We start from the raw sequence: 24,403 nt of genomic DNA, 5'->3' as shown, positions 1-24,403 counted from the left end.
TTTTTTTCATAGCTAATATATGTATATATATTTTAAATTTATTTTTATTGATGAAAGTATTACAAATGTCCCCCTTTTCCCCCCATTGATCTAGTCCATCCTGCATCCCTGTCCCCAGGCCTTCGCCACAGTTGTCAGTGTCCACGGGATATGTATATATGCGTATAAGTTCTTATGTTGATCTCTCCACACCTACCCACCCACCCCTACTTTCCCTCTGAGATCCCTCAGTCTGTTCCCTGCTTCTATGTCTCTGGATCTATTTTGTTCACCAGTTCATTTTGTTCATTAAATTCCACATGTGGGTAAGATTATGTGACACTTGTCTTTCTCTGACTGGCTTATTTTGCGTAGCATAATAATCTGTAGGTCCCACCATGCTGTCTCATAGGGTAAGGGATCCTTCTTTTTCACAGCTGCATAGTATGACTTTACTGGATAGATCTTCCAGACAAAAAATCAACAAGGAAACAGGGACCCTAATTGACACACTAGATCAGATGGATTTCATTGACATTTACAGAACATTCCACTCCAAAGCTGCAGAATAGGCATTCTCCTCAAGTGCACGTGGGACATTCTCAAAGACAGACCACATGTTAGGACCAAAACAAGTCTCTACAAGTTCAAGAAGACTGAAATCAAGCATCTTCTCGGATATTTACACCATGGAATACCCTACAGCTGTAAATCAATGTTTTTTTGGATGCAAAAGTCACACTCTTAACCACTGTTATTCTTCATGAGACTGAGAAACGTTGGCTGACTGAGGGGACATATAAAAGAGAAAGACAATCTAGAACCGTATATTACTGAAAAAACAGATGAAAGAAAAATGAAAGGAGTAAGGGTGGATAGAAGGAAAGGAGAAATAATAGCAGAATAATAACAATAACTATCAACTTCTATGGAGAGTGCTCATGATTTGCCAACAGTGCTAAGTACTTTATGTGGATTACCTCTCTGATCCCTAGTCTAATTGAAGCTGGTGATTATTATACCCATTTTACAGATGAAAAGCAGAGGCTTAGCCCTAGCCGGATTGGCTCAGTGGTTAGAGCATTGGCCTGCAGACTGAAGGGTCTCTGGTTCCATTCCAGTCAAGGGCATGCACCTCGCTTGGGGCTCGATCCCCACCCCGGCTGGGGCAAGTGCAGGAGGCAACCAATCCATATGTTTCTCTCATAGGCAAACAATCGATGTATCTCTCTCACATCGCTGTTTCTCTCTCTCTCCCTTCCACTCTCTCTGAAAAGCAATGGAAAAAATATCCTTGGGTAAGGATTTAAAAAAAGAAAGAAAGAAAAGCCGAGGCTTAGAGAAGTTGAGTAATTTGTCTAAGGCCAATTGGTGACAGATCAAAAACTCCAACAAGGCCATCCGTGGCGTTAACATGCCACGGTTTCCTCTGGACAGCCTCTGGCCTGCTTTGCCATGGCCTCCCCACTGTTCCGCCTCACCTCTTCCCCTCCTTCCTCAATAATAAAGAAGGGGTTGGTCCCATCAGCAACAGTGAAGGTGAACCGGTCCCGGAGGGAGTCGCTGCCATCGTGGCTGTAGCTGAGCCGGCTCTGGGAGATGTCCTCCATGGTGAAGGTGGAGGTGTGCTGGAAATGCCGCCCGTCGGTGGTCCGCTCGATGCTGCCATGGCGCGGGGGCTGCACGATGGTGAACGTGATCGACTCGGCCTGTTGAGGGGCAAAAAGCAAGGGGAGAGGGGGACTTCTTGAGAGAAACCAGGTGTGTCAGTGACGGCCAACAGGTGGGCAAGTGCAGCCAACCCTAAAGACATACATAAAATAAGACTGCATTTTCTTTATGGATATCAGAAATAAAGGTAAGGAGAGAAATTACATTGATCGCTGTACTTGAACTTATATACTAGTGTCTTCAGTTGTAAGACTAAGACATTTCAATTTGTTCTTTGGGGGTCAGAGGGGAAAACCTGAATCTCTGACCTCTCTCAAGATGATAGGAGCTAGGCCTTTTAAAATTATTCATTTCCTTTCCACCCCCCCACCCCCCCATTTCCCAAAACTCTTATATACAGAATCCCATATGCATCAGAATAGAAGTTTATTTCCCCTTTCTAATTGCTGCTTTTGGGTGACACATAGAAGCAAAAATAAAGAGGTAGAAAACTCCACTCAAGACTTTCCAATGATTTCCCACCAACTTAGAATAAAATGAAAAGGCCTGATCTGGCCAGGCCCTTTGTGACCTGGTCCCAGGACTCCTCTCTGGGCCCACGCTTCTCCTCTCCTGCTTGTTCATGAGGTTCCAGCCTCTTGGCCTCTTGCTGTAACTCAAAAGTTCTAAGCACACTTGACCACAGGGACTTTGCACTTCTGGTTCTGCTGCCCAGGGAGTGATGCTCCCAGATGACTGCATAGCTTGCTCTTCTACTTCATATCTCTGCTCCTCAGAGAAGCTTTCCCTGACCATTCTGTCTAAAACAGCACAATCTCTGTCTCCTTTAGCTTGCTTTAGTTTTATTATAGCACTTACAATATCTGACATGGTATTGTATGTTCTTTCTTTATTGTCTGTCTTCCTAACCAAAGGTTGAAAACTCCCTAAGGCTGGAACTTTATGTGTTTTGTTCACAGCTCTGTCCTTTGCATCTAGAGCAGAGCCTGGTGCTGTAGGTAATCAGTATTTGCTGAAAGAGTAAACAGATGAATGAATGAGCGCTGGTACAGGGTAGAGTGCACACAGAACTAAATAATAAATGCTGTGGTACTCTTATGGGAGCTAAATCATGCCGGAAGCTTACACGCTTTTATCTGAAAGCATCACGAGAATGAGAGTTCTGTCTCTACAGGCTGTTTCACTGTACAAAGCCTAGTTCTCTGAGGATGCTTAAATTGTAATAATTAGTTGTCATCCAGCAAAGTCTGAATGACGGAGGTTACAAAGAAGGGGAAGATGTACGGGTGCCGAAAATCCTTGTTCATGCCAATAAGGGATAATACAACTATCATGTAGAACATCGCCTACCTAATTTCCTATAAATCCTGATAAAAATTCAGCATGTTAAGGGGATTGTTACATGTAATCGGGGGAGAGGTGAATGTGTGCAGGGTTTCAGAAAGGGTCTAAAAGCAGTGTGAATGCAGATGCATTTGTTTTCTCTTTTCCAGAGGGCTGTGTGGTCTCTTCTGGTTTTCAGTCCTTCAGGGACACGCGCACTAGCCTCATACTCAGCCCTCAGGACGCACAGTGGCAAAGTGACCACTGGCGCCAGGTCGCCTCTCAGGGAGCGGGGGCCCAGGGAGCGCGCTCACCTCGGTGCCCGCAGCCACTGCCTTGAGCTCGGATTCCGTGATGGTCTTCCTCACGCCCTCCTGCACCCGCATCCCCAGGCTCTGCACCACGGGCAGCGCGTCAGCCGCAGGCCGGATGGTGATGTGGAAAGTCTCAGTCACCTGGCAGGGCAGGAAGGGGCAGGTCGGAGGGACCCCGGTCCCCAGCCGCACCCAAGGCAGGTGCTCTCTGCAGTCCCTTTCAGAGCTTTCCTCACATGACCAGCCAGGGACCAGGAGCCCCGCAGGGAGTTCTCCTGGGCAAGGGCCCCGGGGACTGGCAGGCGCGGCCCTGCCCTTGGCTGGCAGCGCAGGGAAGGGGCGCTCTGAGCGCGCCAGCCCCCTGGGGGTGCCCTGCGACTCACCCACTCCCGGGGAAGGGGACCCGGGCTCGCCCACCTCATTGGCTCCGTCGGACAGCGCGAAGCTGAAGGCATCCGAGCGCCGGCGGGACGCGCTGGAGTGGACATACTGGATGCTCCCGGAGGCCAGGTCGGCCTGCGTGAAGGAGGCCACCTGGAGACCTGGCGAAGGGGACAGGGCCAGGGAGGGGTGAACACGCAGGCCTGCTTCCCCGCCCCCCGCCGAGAGAGGCCTCCCCCAGACCTGGCCTTAGAGCTGCTCGCACGCTTTTCCCGCAGCAGCGTGTGCTCTGTGGGAGCCCTGTCCGCGTCATTTCTAGGCTTCAGCTGCGCCAGGCCAACAGCAGCTGCTCAATCAATGCTACTCTCCTTTCTCTCGGGCTTTTGTATGCAGGTCAAATCTGTGAAAGGTCCAGCCCTCCATCGCCTTGTTCTCCAGACTCCTCTCTCTTAAGCTTCAAATCCCCCCAGCCCCGCAGCCCTTCCCGACAGCCTGCCCTAGTTTTTAATACTGTGTAATGGGAACGCTGGCTGCTGAGGCTCGGCTTTCTGCGGCCGGTGGGCTTCCCCGGCCTCCCCTTTCACTGGATATTCTTCAAGGTCCCCTCCGAGGCATATGATTCCGGCCTCTCATGCTGGCCGGGCTGACAGGAGACTCACTGTGCATGACTCTGGGCTCTGGGCAATCATTCTGTATCAACTCTAAAACGACCTAGAAAACCACTACCCTTTAACAACACTATAGAAAAGATGTTAATTTTTTTCAGAGTCGTTTTAAAAGTATAAATATCTAAAGTGATTTTGAATAATGCCAAAGTCTCCCACAAGTGAACATCTCTATGTTTTTAAATGTCAAACAACATTTAGCGCAGAATTCTTGCATCCATCTTAGGGCTCTGGGACTCTTCCTCTGGTGTCAGCCAAGACTGACACAAAATCACATCTTTTTGACCCTCAGCACCAATTTCCTTTGTCTGATATGAGTGTTGGGGTATTAATCCATTTAGCCTAATCCTTCTGTTTGGTCCTGCAATTCATTTGTTGCTGCCTAGGATTTATTATTTGTTATTGTAAATCCTGGCAAAACCAGTTTAGCTTTTCTATTAAAAAAAAAAACAAACACAACCCCAGAGATTTTACTTTGACTGTGACACCAGTGTTGTTGCTATATTAAAAAAATAAAATAAACCCACATGGTTTACATTTGCATCTCTCTTTATCATCTGAAATTTGTCGCCTAGATACAATAGCCTCCTGATGTTGGGGCATTAATTTTTTGATGAGGCATTTTATATTTCTGTGTTTGCTACATCAGCTCTTGACAGGTAAAAAAAATGTAGCCCTCTGTCTTATAGCTTTGTCTTGTGGTCTGGACAGAAATCCATACCATTCTTTAAAAATTTAATAACTTCAGACTGGCTGCGCTGAGAAATTTAAATCTCTTCCCCCGCTGTGACTCCATCCCCATAGCTCATGGGGAAATGCTTGTCTGGATTCTCACAATCCACTGGTCACCTAATTCACTCTTCTCTTTATGAGAGTCTAAGACTGACTGAGAGAGGTGATAGGATTTTCCTTCCTCTTGGGAAGGAACTGCTGGGACTGACTTTTAAAGCATTTTTGAGAGGAAATGGACATATACCAAATTGCACATATTTAAAGTGTACAATTTCATAAGCTTTGGCACATCCATAAAATCACCACTGCAATCAGAATAGTAGACCTATCCATCACCCCCGAAGTTTCCAGTGACACTCTAATTCTCCCATCCTTCCCACCCCCTACCCTATCCCAAAGCAATAAATAAATTTCTTCCTGCCACTCTAAATTAGTTGGCATTTTCTCTGATTGTTTTATAAATAGATTCATACACTATGTACTATTTTATGCATGGTTTCTTTCACTTGGCATAATTATTTTGCAATTCCTCCATATTGTACCATGTATTAACAGTTCATTCCTTTTTATGGCCAGGTAGTATTCCATTGTGTGGATGTGTCATGGTTGGTTTTTCCACTCACCTATTGATGAACATTTCAATTATTTCCAGTTTGAGGCTATTACAGATAAAACTGCTATGGTCATTTGTGTATAAGTCTTTGTATGGGCATAAGTTTTCATTCTTCTTGAAGTGGCTGGAATATATGTTGGGTGCATACTTAACTCTTTAGGAAACTAAAAAACGATTTTCCAAAGGAGGTAGTACCACTTTCCATTCCTACCAGCACTGCATGAGAGCTCTGGGCTTGATCTTAGGGGGCCTTCCCCAGTTCTATCTAGAAAACCCTGAACACCTACCATGTGCAGAGCACTAATTCAGGCTTGCTTATATATTTTAGGTTTTATCTTTTAACAACTTTGGGAATTCAAGGTTAGCATGTTACCTCTTTTTCATAGATTAGGACACAGTAATACAATTAGAAGAGCAATGTGACCTATCCCAGGTCACATAGCTAATACGAGGACAGAGCTGGGACTGGAACTCAAGGTTGTCTAACTCCAAAGTTTATGCCTGCTAGGAGTACTTTTTTGTAAAACTTATGTAGCCTTTTCAGACCAGACAAGGAGCCTCTTGGATATTACCCTTATCCCTTAATTTTTTTTCAATATAAAAGTAATACATGTCTATTAAAGAAAATGTGAAAAGCATAGAAAAGTAGTAAAGAATCACAAAAACCACTCATACATCTATCACTGAAATATCACCATTATAATATCTGTGAATTGAACTGTTTCTTATACTTGATTGGTTATAACCTTTCTCTAATCTGAAATACTGATTTTGATGAGGTACTTAATATTATCATTACATATCAATAATTAATTGCCAGAGGGTAATAAGCTACACCTAGAATGTAAGCTTCAAGGGGACAAGCATTTTGGTGGTTTCTCCCCCAACATGCAACTAGAATGGTGCCTGGCACACAGTAGGTACTTAAAACATAATTGGTGAAAGAATTTAACTCACCCACTATAATCAATATTAAGAGGCCCTACCTATTGAGCATGATTTTCAACCTGTATATACTTTTTTTTTTCTTCCAGTTTTAGCCTTTGCTAATTGGAAATTGGAAGACTTCAGCTACTTACTTACCAGCAAGACGGTGTTTCTAATAACATGCTCTCCCTGCTGGTGGTCACAGCAGGTGGTTACTGTTTGAAATATGCTGAAGGCTTTTAATCCCACAAAGGTATTTGCAGTGACCAACCTGCTGGCTACACTAGGTCTCTGGCAGCACTGCGGAGACCCACGTTAACCCTGTCAGCTTTCCCAATTCCCCTGGAAAGCCAGCACATGAGAGAAAATTTTGTCCAGGCCAGGGAAGTGGTGTGGGAACAAAGCAGCTTTGAAGAAAGTGCCTTCCTAAGCGGAGGTTAAGTGACTGCCTGCACCTCCTGCTTTCAGCATGGCCAGGACGGCTCTGTGCATGCCACCGGTGTCCCTCCGCAGGCTCACACCATGGGAGACTCTCAGCTTTTCTGCTGCAGATTTTCTTCAAAGCCTCCAGTGATGGGCTAAATTGTGCCCACCCCCCAAATTCATATGTGAAGTCCTAACCCTCACATGTGGCATTACTCGGAAACAGGATCAATGCATATGTAATTAGTTAAGATGAGGTCACTAGGGTGAGACCTAATCCAGTATGACTATTGTCCTTATAAAAGGGGACACTCTGACGTAGACATACACATATAGGGGGAACACCATGTGGACATGAAAATGGCCATCTATGAGCCAGGGAGAGAGGTCTGGGACAGATCCTTATCTCAGAAGAAACCAAACCTACAGACATCATAGTCTTGGACTTACGGCCCCCACATCTGTGAGACAACACATTTCTGTTGAAGCTGCACAGCCTGTGGTCCCGTGACGGCAGCCCCAGCAGGCTCATACCCCTGCTTTCAGGGAGAACCCAAACTAAGACAATGGGTGCATCCTCTTTTGGTTGGGTCATAATACTGAGAGAGGCTGCGGTCAAGAGAAAACCAAAGAATACCTCTGCTCAAGATCACCTCTGGGAAGTCTTTCCCGACTCCCCAGCCCTCTCTTAGGTAGAACTGGCTGTCCTTGGGCTTCTGCTGTCCTGTCACGTTGCTGTCACAGCTACTAAAACACACCTGCACCTATTCTTTGCATGTCAGCAACTTCTGAACCATGTTTTTTCCTGCAGCAGCTACCCAGTAAATACAGGTGGGAACCAAGATTGCCCGAGACTGCCAGATTCCAATACGACTCCTCTCCTACTTTAAAAATACGACTCCTGACTATTAGCTAAGCAACCGGATCCCGGGTTAGGGTCTGCATTTCGCAGCCACCTCACAGCTCGGTGTGACTGCGTTCTTGCCACCAGGATGTGACCAAAAGAGACAAGTGCTCTTCTAGTAATACTCCTGGAAGGAAATGGAAGTGGGCTCCCCTGGCCTTTCTCCCTCACTGCTGGCAGGGGGATGACAACAGCTACAGTAGTTGTTAGACCAGAAATGGGAGCCTCGTGTTGGGCCATCTGGGCCACCTGCCTCTCGATTTTTCTGTCAGGGAAAATAAAACTTCTTGTTTCAGGCACTGTACTTTGAAGTCTCTATTCCAGGAGCTTAGTTTCTGTCCTAATAATTTAATTCTCTTCTCTGGTTTACCAAGAAAAAGAGAGTCTTTGGGGTCCCTGATGTGAGGGTGTGGCTGGAGCACTTGAGGGACCAGGCTCCCAGCTCCTCGGTGGGAGGAGGCCGCGTCCGTCCTCCAGTTTCCACAGGCAGGTGGCTCCTGACATCGCCTCAGGGGAAGAAAAGAGGTCCCCAGCTTTCCTGTCTATCTAGAGAGGACAGTCAATCACCCTGGGCTGGCCAGGAAAGACAGCACGCGAATCGGTCCACTTCACAGCGAGCCGTCAGGAGGATGTCTGCGAACACTGGTGGCAAGTGATCCTCGCAAGAGGCACTGGTCCCAAAATAGCTTAGCGCCTGCACTACAGACACGGGCCTGGCAGCTGCTCTGTCTTCTCAGAAAGACCAGGTCCAGCCAACCCCAACTCCTGGGAGGGACATCACCCACCGGGACAAATGGGGAGAGGTGGGTGAGGTGCTGCGGCTCTTTTTTCCTTTAAAAATTTTTTAAAAATTCTCATCCAAATATACGTTTATTGATTTTGGAGAGAGAGGAAGGGAGGGAGAGAGTGAGAGGAAAAAAACACATCGATGTGAGAAAGAAACATCAAATGGTTGCCTCCCATCCAGGCCCTGACTGGGAATCAAACCTGCAACTTTCTGGTGTAAGGGGTGACACCCCAACCACCAGAGCCACCTGGCCAGGGCAGGCGCTGCTCAAGCTGTAGCCAGCTGCCTGAAGAGAGGGCCATAGGTCATCAACACCAACACGGACTTCCTCCGAAGGGAGGCCTTTGGCATTTAAATAGCATCAACTGCATGAAAATATTCACACTTAGGGGAGACAGGGAAGGAGAGGACGCTGATGAAATGCTACAGAAAGAACAGCATGGGGTCCATAGTAAGGGAGGGGCAGGAAGCCCTGCCCTATCCGCAATGGGGAGGGGCCCCCAAGATTAACAGGGAGGGGACTGCATTTTGTATCTGGCCTACTTAAGAGTTACTAGAAACAGGCAAATTGAGAAAAACTGGTCTGGGCGGTAGATCGTGGATTAGGAAGTCAAACCTGGAGGAAAGGGGCAGGTGAAGGAAGAGTCCCAGGTGGAGAGTCAGCCCCTACTTTGGGAGGGTACCTTCCCAAGAGGAGGGGGAAGTGTGTTCACCTACGGGTTGCTCCCTGAGCTGTGCTGGCTTGGGCTTAGCAGACAGAACTGGAGCCTCGTGAAGGCGAGACTGTGAACACAAAAAGGCAAACCTGGAGCAGCCTCACACGCGGCTCAGCGCAGCCCGGGGTCAGAGACGAGCGAGGGCTGGGATTTACCAGCCGTGGGCACGGGCGGTGTCCCGCACGAAACTCAGAGCCTCCCAAAGCCCTGAGCAGTGTGTATGCAGCTGCCCAACAAAACAGCCAAGGGTCGGCCCTTTCATCTTTGCAGGGAAACAATCAGCAACCTGACAGGATTCTGGCAGAAGCAATTAGCTCATGAATTAGTTATCGAATAGCTCATGCAGCCAAGGTCTCGGGAGCGCTGATCTGCATACTCCCGGGGGAGAAAAGGGTAGGCCACCTGCTTTAATTTGCATTAGGGTTTTGGCCAATGTGTCCATCCTTCCCCATGCCCTCCCACATAGGCATACGACCCTCCTTCCTCTAGCATCACCTGGACCCCAACAGGGTCTGCCTTCTTCAGCTCCCCTGCCACATCGCCCTCCAGCTCTGGCAGCTCGTCTCCCAGGGCCTTCTCCCTCATTCACGGCCGCGGGCACGCTGGTCTTGCTGCGCCTGGGACGCCATGTGCCTGGCTGATCCTGAGTCTGGATGTCCGCACTCGCTGGTCCCTCTGCCTGGCACGCTCTTTCCTATCTGCCAGAGCGGCTGGCTTCCTCCTTTTCTTTAGCTCTCTGCTCAAATGTCATCTTATTATTAGGGAGGCCCTCCCTCACCCTTGCTCCCTGGTGATGCCCTTGTTTCTCCCCCAGCACTCATCCCCAGTGATACATGATGTATTCGCTTGCTTGTCTGCTTACTGTCTGGCTCCCTGCATTACATGGTGAGCACCACTGGGGCAAGTAATTCCCCTGTTTTGATATTTCCCTGGTTGAATGAAGACTCTTTAGCCTAAAATTAAAAAAAAAAAAAAAAAAAAGCAGCACTGAAGCTCTAAATCTCCTACCAGCTGCCACTGCCTGTATGATGTATGAAATAAAGATAATTCTACCTTTAGACTGTTTATTCTGCAAGTATCTCGTCCTTTGCCTCCCTCCCACTGCCATGACCCAAGGGTTCTCTTCCTGCAATTCCTCCCTTCTCTCCCTCCTTCCGTCAACCAGCCGCTGTTCACTGAACGTACTAGGTACCAGGTATCATCTCCTACATTCTCATCTTACCTGTTCCACTACTGCCCCCCGGGTGAGCCTCACTAGTTTCCACCTGGTTGAATGGGAAACTTCCTACCCACTGTCACTGCCTCCTTTTTCCTTCTTTTGGTTCATTCTGTTGGACACGAGATAAATTTCACTTCCTTTCCCACCTCAACAGTCTGCAGTCACTTCCCATTGCCAATTGAATGAAATAGGGATTACTTATCTCAGATTTGAAGACCCTCCATAAAATGTCAATTTACCCACGAGCCCACACGCTGTTCCCATCTCTGGAAATAGCAAAATTTCTGTCTGCCGACCCTCTTAAATGCCACCGCCGGGCACCTTCCCACCTGGCGTCACCTCTCCCACTTTTGGACACCAGGTTTCCACAGTTCTTAAAACACCTGCCATGATCTTCCCTGGGTTATGGTTATCTGCAGGGAAGAGATTCCTTATCTCACCCAGTAGAAAACTCTGGAAGGGGAGAACTGTATTTTATTTATCTTTTTCTTTTTCTTTCCCCAGCAGCAGCTAAACTAGAATCTTGCTCAATGTACATGCTCACTTGCTCTTTGCTGAATTAAACTTTTAAGCACAGTGCATTGCACCATGTCAGGTGCTCAAAGACTTTAAAAGAAGAACAGGATGCAGTGTTCGCCCTAAAGAAACTGACAATCTAGTTATGAAGACAAGATTGCTTATATAAAATTGCAAATATTAATTCAACTTTCAGCAAATCATTTCTGGAGCACCTACTGTGTGCTAAGCATAATGTAAGATAGTATATAATGGTCAAGATGAGTGATGCAAAAAATAAATAGTAATAGACTGCAGGTGCATGTGTGTACATACTGGGGCTGCCCCTGATGCTGACTCAAGGCCAACTTTCGGTTTGATGAAGCAACGACGACAGGCTCACCTGGTGAGGCCGCATGCTCCAGGTGGCCTAGCTGGGGCTGCCTGGTGATTCTGAAGGTTAGTTCTGCAGGCCCACTCTCCTGGTCAGCGGCAGACAGCTGCAGAGTGGTGATCTTCTTTACCGAGTTTTTATCCAACACTAGCCCTTTATTGGTGGTGATGACTGGTGGGGATTTGTCTTCTGAAAATATTAGAAATAGTGATTTGAGACGGGATATTTTCAGCCTCCTTTCTTCACTTCCAGACCTGGTGCCCAGGGATAAGATCAGAACAGTCCTCAGGCGTCTGTCCCTCAGGGAGAGAGCGAGCCCGAGGAGCCAGAGCTTCATCGGGCAGTGAGGACGCGATCCCAGGCTTCCTTACCGGTTGGGTAAAGGAAAGGCTTAGCCTCAAGGCCATCACAGTAGAGACTATTTAGCCTCTGAGCTGCTGACGTATTTTTACACACAAATGCTCCCTTACCCAAAACACTGATGGAAAATGACTGGTCGATCAGTTTGTTGCCTTTTCCATCGACCGCATCAAATTTAAAATGAAAGCTCCCACCAGATTCTCCTTTTCGGTGACTGTATTCTACTCGGCCTGTGAAAAGAACAACAAAATCAAGATTTGCTGTTAATGCTTCTGCTCTTATTTCTGAAGGGCGAGGTGGGAATTCTACTGGTATCCCCACCAAGGAATCAATTAACACCTTCCTCACTTTCACATTATTTTTGACGTTTTAATCTAAAGTTTTCATTCTTCCTTTCCTCTCCCACTATGGACTTCTCATAGAGACCCCTCGTATTAAAATCACCCCAAAGAGCACTGCTTATGGCTGAGGCTCAGCTTTTGGGAAAAAGTCTGAGGACGTCTCATGAAATAACCAGATCAGCAAAACTGCCCATGTGGAAAATGTGCAGTCCACATCCACGTCACTTGTGTGACCCTGTCAATATGTCCACGTTACGGGACAAGAGGACGCAGAGCTGCAGCCCACACTCTCCCAGAAAGTATCATTTCCAGTTCCCAGTACAGCCTTAAATCATTTTTGGAACAACATGAAATATAACCAACCAACAAGTAAATAAATAAACAGAACAAATAAGCTCTACACAGAAGTCAGAAGGATCCAATGGGGAAAGTGCGATGCGTTACATTGTTGTGAACCCACAACATCACTTCTACATACCTAGTGATGTGAATATAACCAGATCTCTGGGAAGAGGTGCCTGGCCTCATTTTTAAAAAAGAGACACTGACACAAGGAGTAATTAAGGAATGACTATCCCTTTGCCTATTCTGCCCCCTTCATTAAAGTTCAGACAGGTCCAATGAGAATTGGGCTGCTTCCAACTTTACGTGGTGGTGCATGGACAGGACCCTTATTTTCCGCTGCTCCTCGGGGGCATATTTCCACCTCTAAATGGAATTGCACAGCATCAGAGGATGCTGAATTACTTTCTCCCACAATATGTAACTTCCCCCGTTTTTACCCCTGAAAGCACTGGACAGTAACTAGGTAGCATTTAACATTTATGCTTTTCCATTACATCAGCATTTCCTGGAGGAGGGATGAGCTATGTAATCTCCCCCAGGCAGCTCCGATTTATGCCCTTCCATTTTGCTTAGTTCATTAACTTGCGCTCTTTGGGGAGCAGAAAAGAGATATAAATTGCTCACCTAAGGCAGGCATAATTTGCACCTAAATCCATCCCAATCCACTTCTTTTTCTTCGTCCTCTCTCACATAACACTTTTTAACATCACAGCAAGTCAGATGATTTTTCCCCTTCACAACAGCCCCAAAGTTCATCAATGCTATGTCAAAGGATGCACACATTTTAGCCAAGAACGATAGTTTTTAAAATAAAAATAAAAAAAATTGAGGAGACAAGAAAGAATAAATGAAGCTATAACTCAGCTCTTATTCAAAACTAAGAGTGTACAGTTTACTGCCATGGCTGCCAGGCACTTAACTCCCACGTCCCCGTTGTGGGTGGAGTCTGGGTGGGCGGAGGGGCACTGGCTGACCTTGGCTAATGTCCCCCTGGGTGAAGCTCCGGAGAGGGCCTTTCACGGAGATTTGCTCCAGGTTGCCGTGCTCCACCATCTGCAGGCGCCCGGCACCGGGATCCTCCTTCATGATGAACGTCACACGGCTTTCATCTGAGTCAGTGTCTGTCACCCTCAGGTGCTGTTCTGTGATGCGTGCTGTAGACCCTGGGAGAGAATGGGAGACAGAGGTCATTGCCCACCATTGCCTCTGAGCAGGATGTCCAATGACTCCAGGAGACGGGAGAGATTATCACACGTTCTCTGGGGCTAAGCACCAGGTGCTTGCCCTTCTGTTTCCCTCTGAATAGGTGTTAATTTCCCAACCGCCCACTTGTTAGTCAGCCCTGGAGTTTCCATCTGAGCCGCTTCTCTTCTGATCCTTTCCTACTCTCTCATTAAGCTTGCGCCAGTCCCACAGCCTATCAGTTAGTACCTAAATGTACTAACTCCTTGTTCTGCGGTGTAAATCACGGCTAGACTGTGATAAAACCTGCTTGGACCTAATTTATTTACTGTCTTGAGGATCATCAAATCATAAAAAACTGCTTTAAATAAACTCACAAGCATAGCTGGTTGCCAACTCAGACCAAATAGTCAAAAGCATTGTTCCTCAAGACGGAAGATATTGTGAGGATGACAGAAGAGGGGGACCTGAGCCCCGGGCCCTGCGAGGCAAGGCACTGGCTACTGGCAAATACCTCTTCTCAGAGCCTCGCCCCTTGCTTTTCTGTCCAGCCATTTTCTCATATTAAAAATAGTAAATTCTGGTAAAGTAGATCCTAGTCACCCTGGTGTTTGGAGAGACAATCCACCATGAGCCCTGAGTGCCCCTGCATGTTCTTGCCGGGTAATGCCAAGAATGCAAGGCCTGACCACTCGTCACCTAAGTCATTCTCGGGGATGAGGTGATGTCTTCCTCTGGGACAAAAATCAGGCTTGCTTATTGCTTATTATGACACAGGGAGTTCCCCAAGCTCAGTGTGCTTCTCCTGTAGTGCATCCCAGTGCACATGCAGGCACCCACCTGGGCCCTCTGCACCACCACCACAAGACTCGGAGGGCAGGGAGAACCAGCACAAACTTGCTGATGGCAACGCCGCCTGCTATACTGTGAGTAACAAAGTACTTGGTCTCGGACCCAGGGATCTTGTGTCTTCCACCAGCACCCATGAAACATGAGCAGGCTCACTTAATTGCTTGTAAATGGGGTAAAGTTAAATCCCAGACCTAATACTTCGGGAGCTTTGGGAATCTCCAAGTTTTCAAATACCATTATACTACATATTTTTCGCTGTAAAATACATGTGAAACTAAGAAGAGATAAACCATCAGAACTCCAGGGGATGGGGCCGCTCTGTGGGCAAAAGGCCCACTCCCTAATTAACATCCTACTGCGATCTGACTCCAAGACCTACACGTGCCACAGGTTCTTCAGTGTTGCTTACACATAAGCAAGATTGTGAGTGTTCGACCCTATTATACCGTAGCAAATGATTCTCAATTATTTGCACAATCTCTTTTAGTGCATGACAGCTCCCCAACTGCCCTACCATGCCATTTAAAAATTTTATTTACTAATAATTGTGTTGAAAATCCTGCTGGCTTTCTTTTGTTGTTTCTGTGTGGGGTTGCTTGGACAGTGGCAATGTTCACCCTTGGAAATACTATAAACTCTTCTCAACCTTTTCTCAAATTCACAGACATAGGCATCTGGCCCAAAGAGTTTCAGAGATTCACATTTGTCACTCACAACTTTTGGTGTCCCAAAAACAACAGCTGTCCCCGACTCCAGTCTCCCTGAGTTCTGAACACATCGCTCCTATCCCCTCCCAGAGCTAACGTGGAAGGAAGCACTGCACACTGACAGAACCACAGCCACTCTCTTCCATTGCTCTGGTACCTGCTGAGAGCTGCAGGCCTCGGTTGACAGCCAAGTGGGGGGCGCTGCCCGTCGGCAGCTCTATGTGTACGGCCATCCTCCCTGTGTCCACGTGGAGCCCGTCAGTGAGAGAGAACTGGAACTCATCCACGGCCACGCCAGGCCCACCAGGGGTGTAGCCCACCAGCCCGCCCAGGACGTCCCGGTAGGTGAAGGAGGAGCCCTGGTCTAAAATCCTCCCGTTCTCCAGAAGCTCAGAAGCAGTGTGCCTCTGGCGGAGATGGCCTGAGGAAGGAAGAAAGCAAAGAAGCAATGGTAGAATACATATGGCACCAAACATTGTCTGATTTTGTCCAATAGTATGAGCCTGCATAGAGTGTCAAGCGCCTCCAAGGCTCTTGGTGACACACACATAAATGACCAGCAACTTAGCATCTTATAAATAGGCACAGGGTGCTTCCCTGTGGCCTCATCTACAGATAAAAAAAGTCCCATCTTTCCTGGTTAAAAGTCTCTTAAGGAGACACAGATGGATGTGGTAATATAATGGCTTAGAAATCAGATCCCACTCCACGAATTCATACTCATTTCATTATCTAAACCTTATTTTTCCCTTCTGCAACGTGAAAATAGCACTCTGCACTGGCTGCCTTCCTCCTAGGGCATCTGGAATATGAGATAAGGGTATGCTTTGAATTCCTTTTAAATTCAGAAAGACATTAAGCATCTTTGGGTTGAGACATAATTTGCTGTTTTCTGGGGTCCTGTGTATCACAATGAAACAGTTCAAGTGCTTCATTAAGGAAAGTGAGTGAAGGCTAGCTAAAACGCAGTGACCAATAGCCTCTTCAGTTAACCCTCCATCAACAACAACGGTTTCATTCTTAAGAGACCAACGGATGGATGTTAGGATGGACCTTTGGGAGATGAAAGTTCTGGCTTTAGCTAATACCAGGGGGATGGCATTTAGAAAAGAAGTAGGTAGAAGACCCCCATGGTGGCTTTTACCTCTGGTTTAATCAGGAAAAGTGACTTTTTTTTTTTTTTCAAAAGAAACAAGCTCATAAAGACATCGACCATGCCTCGAATCTGCAGTGAACAACTTTTGCAATTAATAGCAAGGCTGTCCCTTGTGTAAGATGGCCACGGACTACCAAGGGATGATGCTTTCTTTCTCTGAGAAGAGAATATGCACACTTTGAAGGCTGCTTTGTCTGAGGTTACATAGGAAAGCAAGAAAACAGCTGAAATTGAATTTCAGAAATACCAATTACCTAGGATTCAGGCTTTTAGAGTAACCAGTGTCTACTGTGAGCCCAAAGAATACCAGCTAGCTGTGAAGTTGATTTGTACTGCGATGCAAAGAATGAATGACATACAGGCAAGGCAGAGGAACAGTTGCCTGGAATCCATGTGTTTATTCTAATAAGCCACAGGGCACCTCAATTAAGGAACTTTATATAGCAGTTGTGTCCTACCGTGGTCGGGCTTTTTTGTCAATACAAAAATCAGCTCATTATCTGGAGTGTCCAGGTCTTGCAGGCTCAAAGAAAAATTGTTTATCACCACTCCCGAGCTCAGCTGCACGCGCAGGGGCCGCAAGGTCATCCTGGGAGGCTCGTCATTCTTCCTCTGATTAAAGCATAAAATATTAGTCTCACACAGATGGCGGTTTAAGAGAGAAAAAGGCACATTATTCAGAAAAAGTAATATTGGGTGCACTACCACTCACTATCAAAAGAGCATTTAATGTGTCACCATCTTTAACTTCCAATCAAAATGGTCAGTTTCATAGGATAGCAAGTCACACAAAAAAAATGTCTTCTTGAAAAGAAATGGGTGGACGTTCTACACAAATCTCAGATCTTTTCCATAGGTACAATGATCATATTTTCCAGATCAAAAATATAGACACGTGGTTAGGCAAGTATGAGTAGATTTGGGGGATAAAAGGGCATATTATTTGAGATCAGAGCTGTCTTAGAACACCCTAAGCATATCGCTGTCTGTGGGAGGACACTACATTTGAAAGTGTGGGTTTTTAAAGTTGTCTCCCTGCCAGTGCCACCCCTACACTGTCCCTGGAGGGTGCTGAGGTACCATATGTTTTATTTGCTCAAGGCAGAGGGTATTCCATTCTGAGTTTTCTCTTTTATCTCCCTCTCCCTGGGGTGGTAGAGCAAGCCTAAGTAGTTGCTCCAGTGAGAATAAATACAGTATCAAGGAACACAGTTCTTTGATGCTACCATTTAATGAATAAATGTATTAAAAACTTAAAAAAAGGCAACTATGCACATAGAACCACATACAATAATTTCAGGGAAAAATTGGCATGTTAGTTTTCATCTTAATATGAGATTGGCAAGGTTTTTCTGTCTGACCTTTACAAAGTGTTTTCACACAGAAAGAATAGATTTTACCCTGAAATGGAAGTTTAGATTTCAAGGTCAGAGCATCCCCAAATGCCAGCCTTAATTTTACAAATTTCCTGTAGGTTAGGGTTATTTTTTCAAATTAACCTCTAAAACTGAAGGTCAAATTCAATCTTCTTTGCCTTTGGGTTTATATAAAGCTATTTCACGGTAGGATATTATGGTCAAAGGCCCAACTTTTCCAACTTCCAAAGTCTTTACCTCGATGGTGATATTGATGCTGTGGATTTCTGAGCGACTATTTCCATCACTTACATAAAAACTAAAAATATCATGGGTTGGCTCAATGCTTTCATGAACACTCTGAAAGTAGTAAATGTAGTTTTCCAGTACATCTTGAATCAGGAACGATGCCTCTGGGTCACTGGTAGTTCCAGGGCCAAAACGGTCACCTGCATCAACAGCAGGAGAGAACATTTATCTTGGTCCTTCAATCCTTGGTTACTAGGCTGAACCAGAAAACATGACAGCATTATCAACAAAAGATGAAAGCATTTGTGAGGATAAAGGTGGGAGAGTGGAAGGAGCACAAGACTAGGAATTGGGAGACTTGGTGTTGGATCACAGTTTCTCCACTATTTTTCATCTATTAATGGATATACCTGCCCTGCTATTTCCATAGAAATCAAATCAGATAATATGCATGAAAACAGTCAGAAGGTTACTATTTTATATAACACAGAATCTGTGGTTTTTTGTTACAAATCTTTGATGAGATAAGTTTTGAGGCAATTAATGACACAATAGCAAAGATTCTACCTTAAGCTTTAGTCAATTTCAAGACAACTCTAGTTGGCGTATCCTGCAAGAGAAAACTTCTTTTTCTACATAAGAAAAGGTTGACTAGATACCTTTATATGTCAGAAACATCTCCTTAAGCATGTTTTCATTCGACCTCTCAGTCCCTTAAGGAAACAGCATGGGATTGTCCATCAGGGCTCCTGTGATGCTCAAGGACCACCCAGAGCTCAGGTGCCACTCAGGTACTGAGATGCTCAAGGACCACTCAGTGCTCCATAGTAAATGCTCCCTCTGGTTAACTCTTCCTTTCATCCCAACCCCACAGACTGTAAAAGACCAAGGGGAAGAGTAAGCACTGTCTACATGATGGATGACTTGCCTCTTACTTGATCTGAGTCTCTCGAATGGATTGATTTCAAATTGTTATCACATTTTCTTCTAAAAAATGAGAAAAAAGAAACCCCTGTGTCTTCACACATTCCCTGGACATATCAGCAAAGGAAAGTATACATGGAGATCTAAAAGCAACAAGGCTTTCTCTTTCCCTTTTCCACAGTCCTTTGCAAAGATCACATCATATATTAAAAGGACATTGACTTCCTGAATTGTAGACAGTGTCATATTTGTTGACCTCTCAACAGAAAGACTAGGAATTAAAAAGTTTTATTTATAATGTATTTGAATTAAGAACTCAATACACTTTTTTTCTTCTTCAATGACATAAATTTTCCTAAATTTCATCCCTCAAATTTGATGCCTCATCACCAGAAGCATAGAGGAGTCTAATCCCAAGGACATACAGTTCAGGGTTTCCAGAAGAAACTGCTCTAATTCCTTCAAGTTCTTATATTTTCTTTCCATTGAGTGCTATAATGTGAGAAATGTGGCTTCTTTATTTGGGTCAGAAATAACATAAAAAGTAAATAATGCCTAAAAATATATGCAAACAGAATAATGACTTATTTTCTGCCATTTGAAAACAAGCCATCCAACAAGTGAATCTGTCACTGAAGCATTGAGCCTCAACCCTTCCAATTTTTAAAACTGCAGCTTTTTTTTTTCCCCACAAAAATCGTTCTTATGCACTTCCCTTCTGTCTTAAACAAAATAGACTATATGCAAATTAAACGGCTCTCAATGCTTGCAGGCTGTCATTATGAGCATCTATTACTGCATTGCCCTGGAACACAATGATGCCCTAGAGGGAATCAAGGTGGGTCCTGTCCTGTTTGTGCTGGTACTGAATGAATGCAGACTCCATGCTGTTAGAGTTTATACTTAACAATATAATTATTCTGTTCCTTCCAGTCTTGCTAGTAAGAAGTTTAAGCTACTCTTTCTAATGTTTTTAAAAAAGACATTCTTCTGATCAGCTGGATTCTAAATCTAGGTAGCTAGTTTCATATGCATAAAACAGGTTCTTAATACCCATAGAGCAAAAGGCGGGGTCCTTAAATGATGTGCCTTGGGACAATAATTTGTCCCCCTGATCATCTCTTCCTTACTTCCAGGTTCAGACTAACGTAGAGCAGCAGTTTTCCAAGCGTGGCGCTTGGACCAGCACCAATGGCATTGCCTGTGAGTCAGTGAGAGATGCAAATGCATGGGCCTCGCCGACCTCCTCCAGCAGGAGCTCTGGTGTGCTGCCCAGGAAACGGCGCTTTCACAAGCCTTCTCTGTGAGTCTATGGACATTAAAGTTTGAGAACCAGAAATTTGACTCTGGGCCAGTGGAACACTCCCCCGCATTCATTCCAGGTTAACGTAAAAACCTGCCAGGAAGGCTCAATAAGAAACCATCTGGAAGGAAGAGAAGGCCAGGGGCTACCGGCCTTGGCCGCTTCCCCTCCCCTCGTCCATGCTCTTCCCTCTGCGAGAAATGCCATTTTCCCTCTGCCTACAGCAACTCACCCTAACCCTTGAGGGACCAACTCAAATGTCACTTCCTTAGGTTTTTTCCTGCCTTTCCAGGCAAAGGTAATTGTTTTGCCCTATGTCCCTTCTCAGTGCTTTGCTCCCTTCCCTGCCCTGGCATTTTGTGTATCGTGTAATTTATCATCTTCGTATGCGTCTCCCGCTCGGGGCAGGGGCCGTGTCGTATTAGCCTTTACATCACTGTGTCTAGCATAAACATTTGTGGAGATAAATCTAATCCAATGATAAAGAAATGAAAGTGCACACACTGAAAGGCAAGATGGGGAAAAGACTCAAGGTTTTCTACAGGAAAGCATGGTCGCAGCTAACTGAGTTTCCGGGGACCAGGCTCAACTCTCAGGCCCCACGCTGGCCACAGGCACCCTCAGTCCGCGGCCTCTCGGCGGGCGCTGCTGGCTGCGCGCGGTGAGAGCCAAGCGCTGGCGTCCGGGGTGTCACCGCAGAGGGAGCAGCAGGGCGACCGCCGGGAGCCGTCTCAGCTGCCGGTCACGGCGGCCTCAGGGGCCCGCACGGGCACGTCTCGCTTCTCCTCTGTGATGACCACCCAGGGCAGTGGGCCCCGGGCAGATGGCAGGCGGGAGGGATGCCAAGGAGTGGGTCACAGACAGACAAGCATGCATTTCAATGCACGTCACGTCTTCAGGAGGAGCCCAGACATAAGCTATGGTTTGGCTAAACTACAGCGGCCTCACAATAAAGAGACAGAAATTTTATTTCCTTTACACTCAGTTCTGTGTGTAAGCCACAAGGCCCTCCATCCCCACTGCTGGAACCTGTTCCTCTATTTTTTCCCCATAACATTGATATATCTCCTAACATCTTATACAATTTTCTCATTTGTTAGGTTTCTAATCTGGCTGTCCCCCGCCCTTCCCAGGATCTAAGGCACCATGAAGGTAGTGGTTTTTGTCTGTTTTGTATACTGATGTATCCCTAGTACTTAAAAAAGTGTGTGGCACACAGAAAATGCTCAGTAAATCTCTGCTGAGTGGTTGAAAGCTTCCTCTCTGCCATTTCTTTGCAGTGGTCCCATTCCTCTCCAGCTGCCCAGGTCCAGGTTTAATTGGAGGCGGTCACCCCCTCCACCCTTCCTTTTTTCAGGTCTATATAACTCTACGGCGAAACTACTGCTGGTACCTGTTCCCGTGTTCTCAATGCAGCCATACTTGGGCAGAGCACTCAGGCGAATGACGGCATCGCCTTGGAGGGTGTCCTGGTCATCAGCAGCAAAGAAATGGTGAAATGAGAGTGGGGTTCTCCCTCCCTCGTCAACCTGGGAAAGGAAAGATGCAGAGAGTCCTTGGGCGGTTGCACGTAACTGCGGTAAAAAGAACTGAATTGCAAAGTGCCGCCTAGGGTGACCTTCTGGCACCAATTTCACTGCTTTGAGGAGGCAGATCCTCCACAGACGAGATGAGGAATGTGCTTGCCGCCGGAGCCAGGCAATCTTTCAGCGCCTCGCAAAGCGACGCTCAGGCACGATGGCTCTGTCTCCCTTCAAAGTCGTGCTTGCTTCGATGATGGATCTGCTTATAAAGCAGCCGTGGCCCGCTCCTCACCCACCTCAGCACAGGATGCCGCCTTCCTCCCACCTCAGCATTCAAAAGCCCGCAGCTAGAGCACGGTCCCCTGGACAGCGTGCGGGCGACTGTTCTGCGTGTTCCCACGCAGAACAGAAGTCCCGTTCACTCCTTTACAGTACATTTTCCTCTGCGTGCAGAGGGAAAGGGTTCAACATGCCTGAAAGCTAGCGCTTATCTCAATGTCGAGGAGGGCAATAAATCAGCGTAAGGAAAAGCGGGGGCCGCGCCGACTTTCTCCTCCGGGCCCCTCTGCCTGCTCACCCCGCAGGCCCAGCCTGCAGGCTCGGACCCAGGCCTTCCGCGCGGAGCACCACCTGGCTACCCGTGGGGGGACCGGCAGCCTACAAAGTAGATGGGCACCCTGGCTCTGGGAATGGGCAAGGTCCGGATGGCCGTCTCAAGGCGTGGAAATGAGAAAATAGGTGAAATATCAGAATCATTTAGGGACAACTGTTTGATCAATTTTCAGTTGCGTTACAAAACCAGAAAAATTCCTCTGAGTTTCTGGCACTTTGGTAAGTACAGAGAGAAGGAAGAGGAAAGTGAATTCACTTTTATGGAATTCCTACAACGTGCCAGTACTGTATTGGTATTGTTGTTTTAATGCTATTTTATTAATCATCAGAGCAATCTTCTGGAATTACTAATATTTTAAAGATGAGGAAATTGGGGCTAAGAAAGATTACATAACTGGTCCAAGCTCACACAGCTAGTAAGCAACAGAACCTGCACTTGAACTCAGGCCTGTGTGACTTCATGATTAGGATTCATAATCTAGCAACGCCCACCCTCCCTACCCCAAGGAGCTGTCAACATGGTCTATAGTGATAAGTAGCAACTCGATTTAAGGAGTGACTCGGGGGACATTGCCCATATCCCCATGTTTTATTTGCTGCACACATTAGATTATAAACTCCTCAAAGACATATTCTATTTCTAATTTTCCTCCCACTACTAGACACCTCTAGCATTTATGTCTGGCACATAAATATTTGTTGACTAACTAAACAATGTGGATAGAATAATTTGATTTTCTGCATATAATTATTCTTACTTTTTGAAAAACTCATGATTGAAAAGAATGTATATCGTGATGCTATTGCCTTGATACTCTGGGGGAAGCACTTGGCAGCCAATTTAAAAAGAGATCCTTCATTTACATGGCCACAGTTTGCAGCTCTCTGTAGCACTCGTTGCTTATTGATCTGAGAACTGTTTACCGTGATAAGGTCAGCAAAAGCAATGACTGGAGGTGGATTCTTGACAGGAGTGATCATGATAGTGAACATCTGATTTTCCAGGCGGTTGTGGTCCATATCAGACACGGAGAAATGGAAGCTATCAGTAATCAGCTGACCGTAGGTCTCAAACACAGCTGAGTACCTAGAGGCCAAGAGAAGAATCATATGAGTTACACGGAGATGTTAAGTAAAGACAACTGCTTTTTTGTTTAAAAATGGGGCCAGAAGCAATATAATCTTTCAAGGGAGCTACTGGTGAGTTACTAACTTTTTAAAAAATTTCGTTCCACATTTTAAAAATTATTAAATTTATTGGGGTGACATTAGTTAGTTAATAAAATTATATGGGTCCTCAAGTGTACAGTTTTATAATATATCATCTATATATTGAATTCCGTGTTTTTGCCACTCAAAATCAAGGTTAACTATTTTAATACAATTTTCAAAATTCTGTCAAGTAATGCAATGATTACAAACCTAATTTTCTTGTTGTTGATGTCTTCCATTGTGAAATTGGCAACCTCTGAGATTTCTTCCACTTCAGGCCCTGAGGTTCTTAAAAGAGTCCCATACATGGGCAGAGAACTTAAATGAATCCAGATCTCTGAGTCGGGGGAAGAATCGTCCTAATCAGGCAAATATGAGGTAAGACATGAATGCACATTTGCAGAAATAAATACTTCAGTAGTTCAAGATCAAGGTGCTTCCTTCTCTGCTAACTGGAAAAGTCTCTTTCCCTCTGTGACAAAGCAACATCATTTCAAACTGCATGAAAATCCTAGTACTTACTCCTCCTAAAATGCCTTTTTGATAATCTCTTTTTTCAAGAGTAGCTCAGGATAATAGTGGGGAAATGCACTTTGGGCGTGAGGCATAAAACAGAGATGCCCTATTGTTACTATAAGAGCGGCACAGGGTTTTGTTTTGATTACAAGCATTTGTGAAAAACAAAACATGGCCAGAGATATAAGTCCTCTTTCTAAAAACACAGCTGTAGCTTTCTTTC

The 24,403-nt window shown here is 45.8% G+C and overlaps 1 protein-coding gene across 1 annotated transcript in view; it reads right to left on the bottom strand.

Annotated features, from left to right (window-relative positions):
• Nucleotides 1-24,403, bottom strand: part of FRAS1 (Fraser extracellular matrix complex subunit 1) — a 402,590-nt gene that overhangs the window by 59,443 nt on the left and 318,744 nt on the right. The window contains exons 39-50 of the mRNA XM_081139877.1: nucleotides 23,875-24,023; nucleotides 23,377-23,539; nucleotides 21,711-21,846; nucleotides 18,100-18,290; nucleotides 16,945-17,098; nucleotides 15,488-15,751; nucleotides 13,564-13,752; nucleotides 12,014-12,133; nucleotides 11,553-11,732; nucleotides 3,705-3,829; nucleotides 3,288-3,428; nucleotides 1,461-1,688 (exon numbers count right to left, since the gene is read on the bottom strand). Of these exons, the coding sequence (XP_080996003.1) occupies nucleotides 1,461-1,688; nucleotides 3,288-3,428; nucleotides 3,705-3,829; nucleotides 11,553-11,732; nucleotides 12,014-12,133; nucleotides 13,564-13,752; nucleotides 15,488-15,751; nucleotides 16,945-17,098; nucleotides 18,100-18,290; nucleotides 21,711-21,846; nucleotides 23,377-23,539; nucleotides 23,875-24,023 (2,040 nt within the window). The remainder of the gene's footprint in view (nucleotides 1-1,460; nucleotides 1,689-3,287; nucleotides 3,429-3,704; nucleotides 3,830-11,552; nucleotides 11,733-12,013; nucleotides 12,134-13,563; nucleotides 13,753-15,487; nucleotides 15,752-16,944; nucleotides 17,099-18,099; nucleotides 18,291-21,710; nucleotides 21,847-23,376; nucleotides 23,540-23,874; nucleotides 24,024-24,403) is intronic.

This window comes from Miniopterus schreibersii, assembly GCF_964146895.1.
Source record: "Miniopterus schreibersii genome assembly, chromosome: 1".
In the NCBI taxonomy this organism is placed as follows: Eukaryota; Metazoa; Chordata; class Mammalia; order Chiroptera; family Miniopteridae; genus Miniopterus; species Miniopterus schreibersii.
The sequence above is the reverse complement of the archived record's forward strand: the minus strand, read 5'-3'. Positions and strand labels throughout refer to the sequence as shown.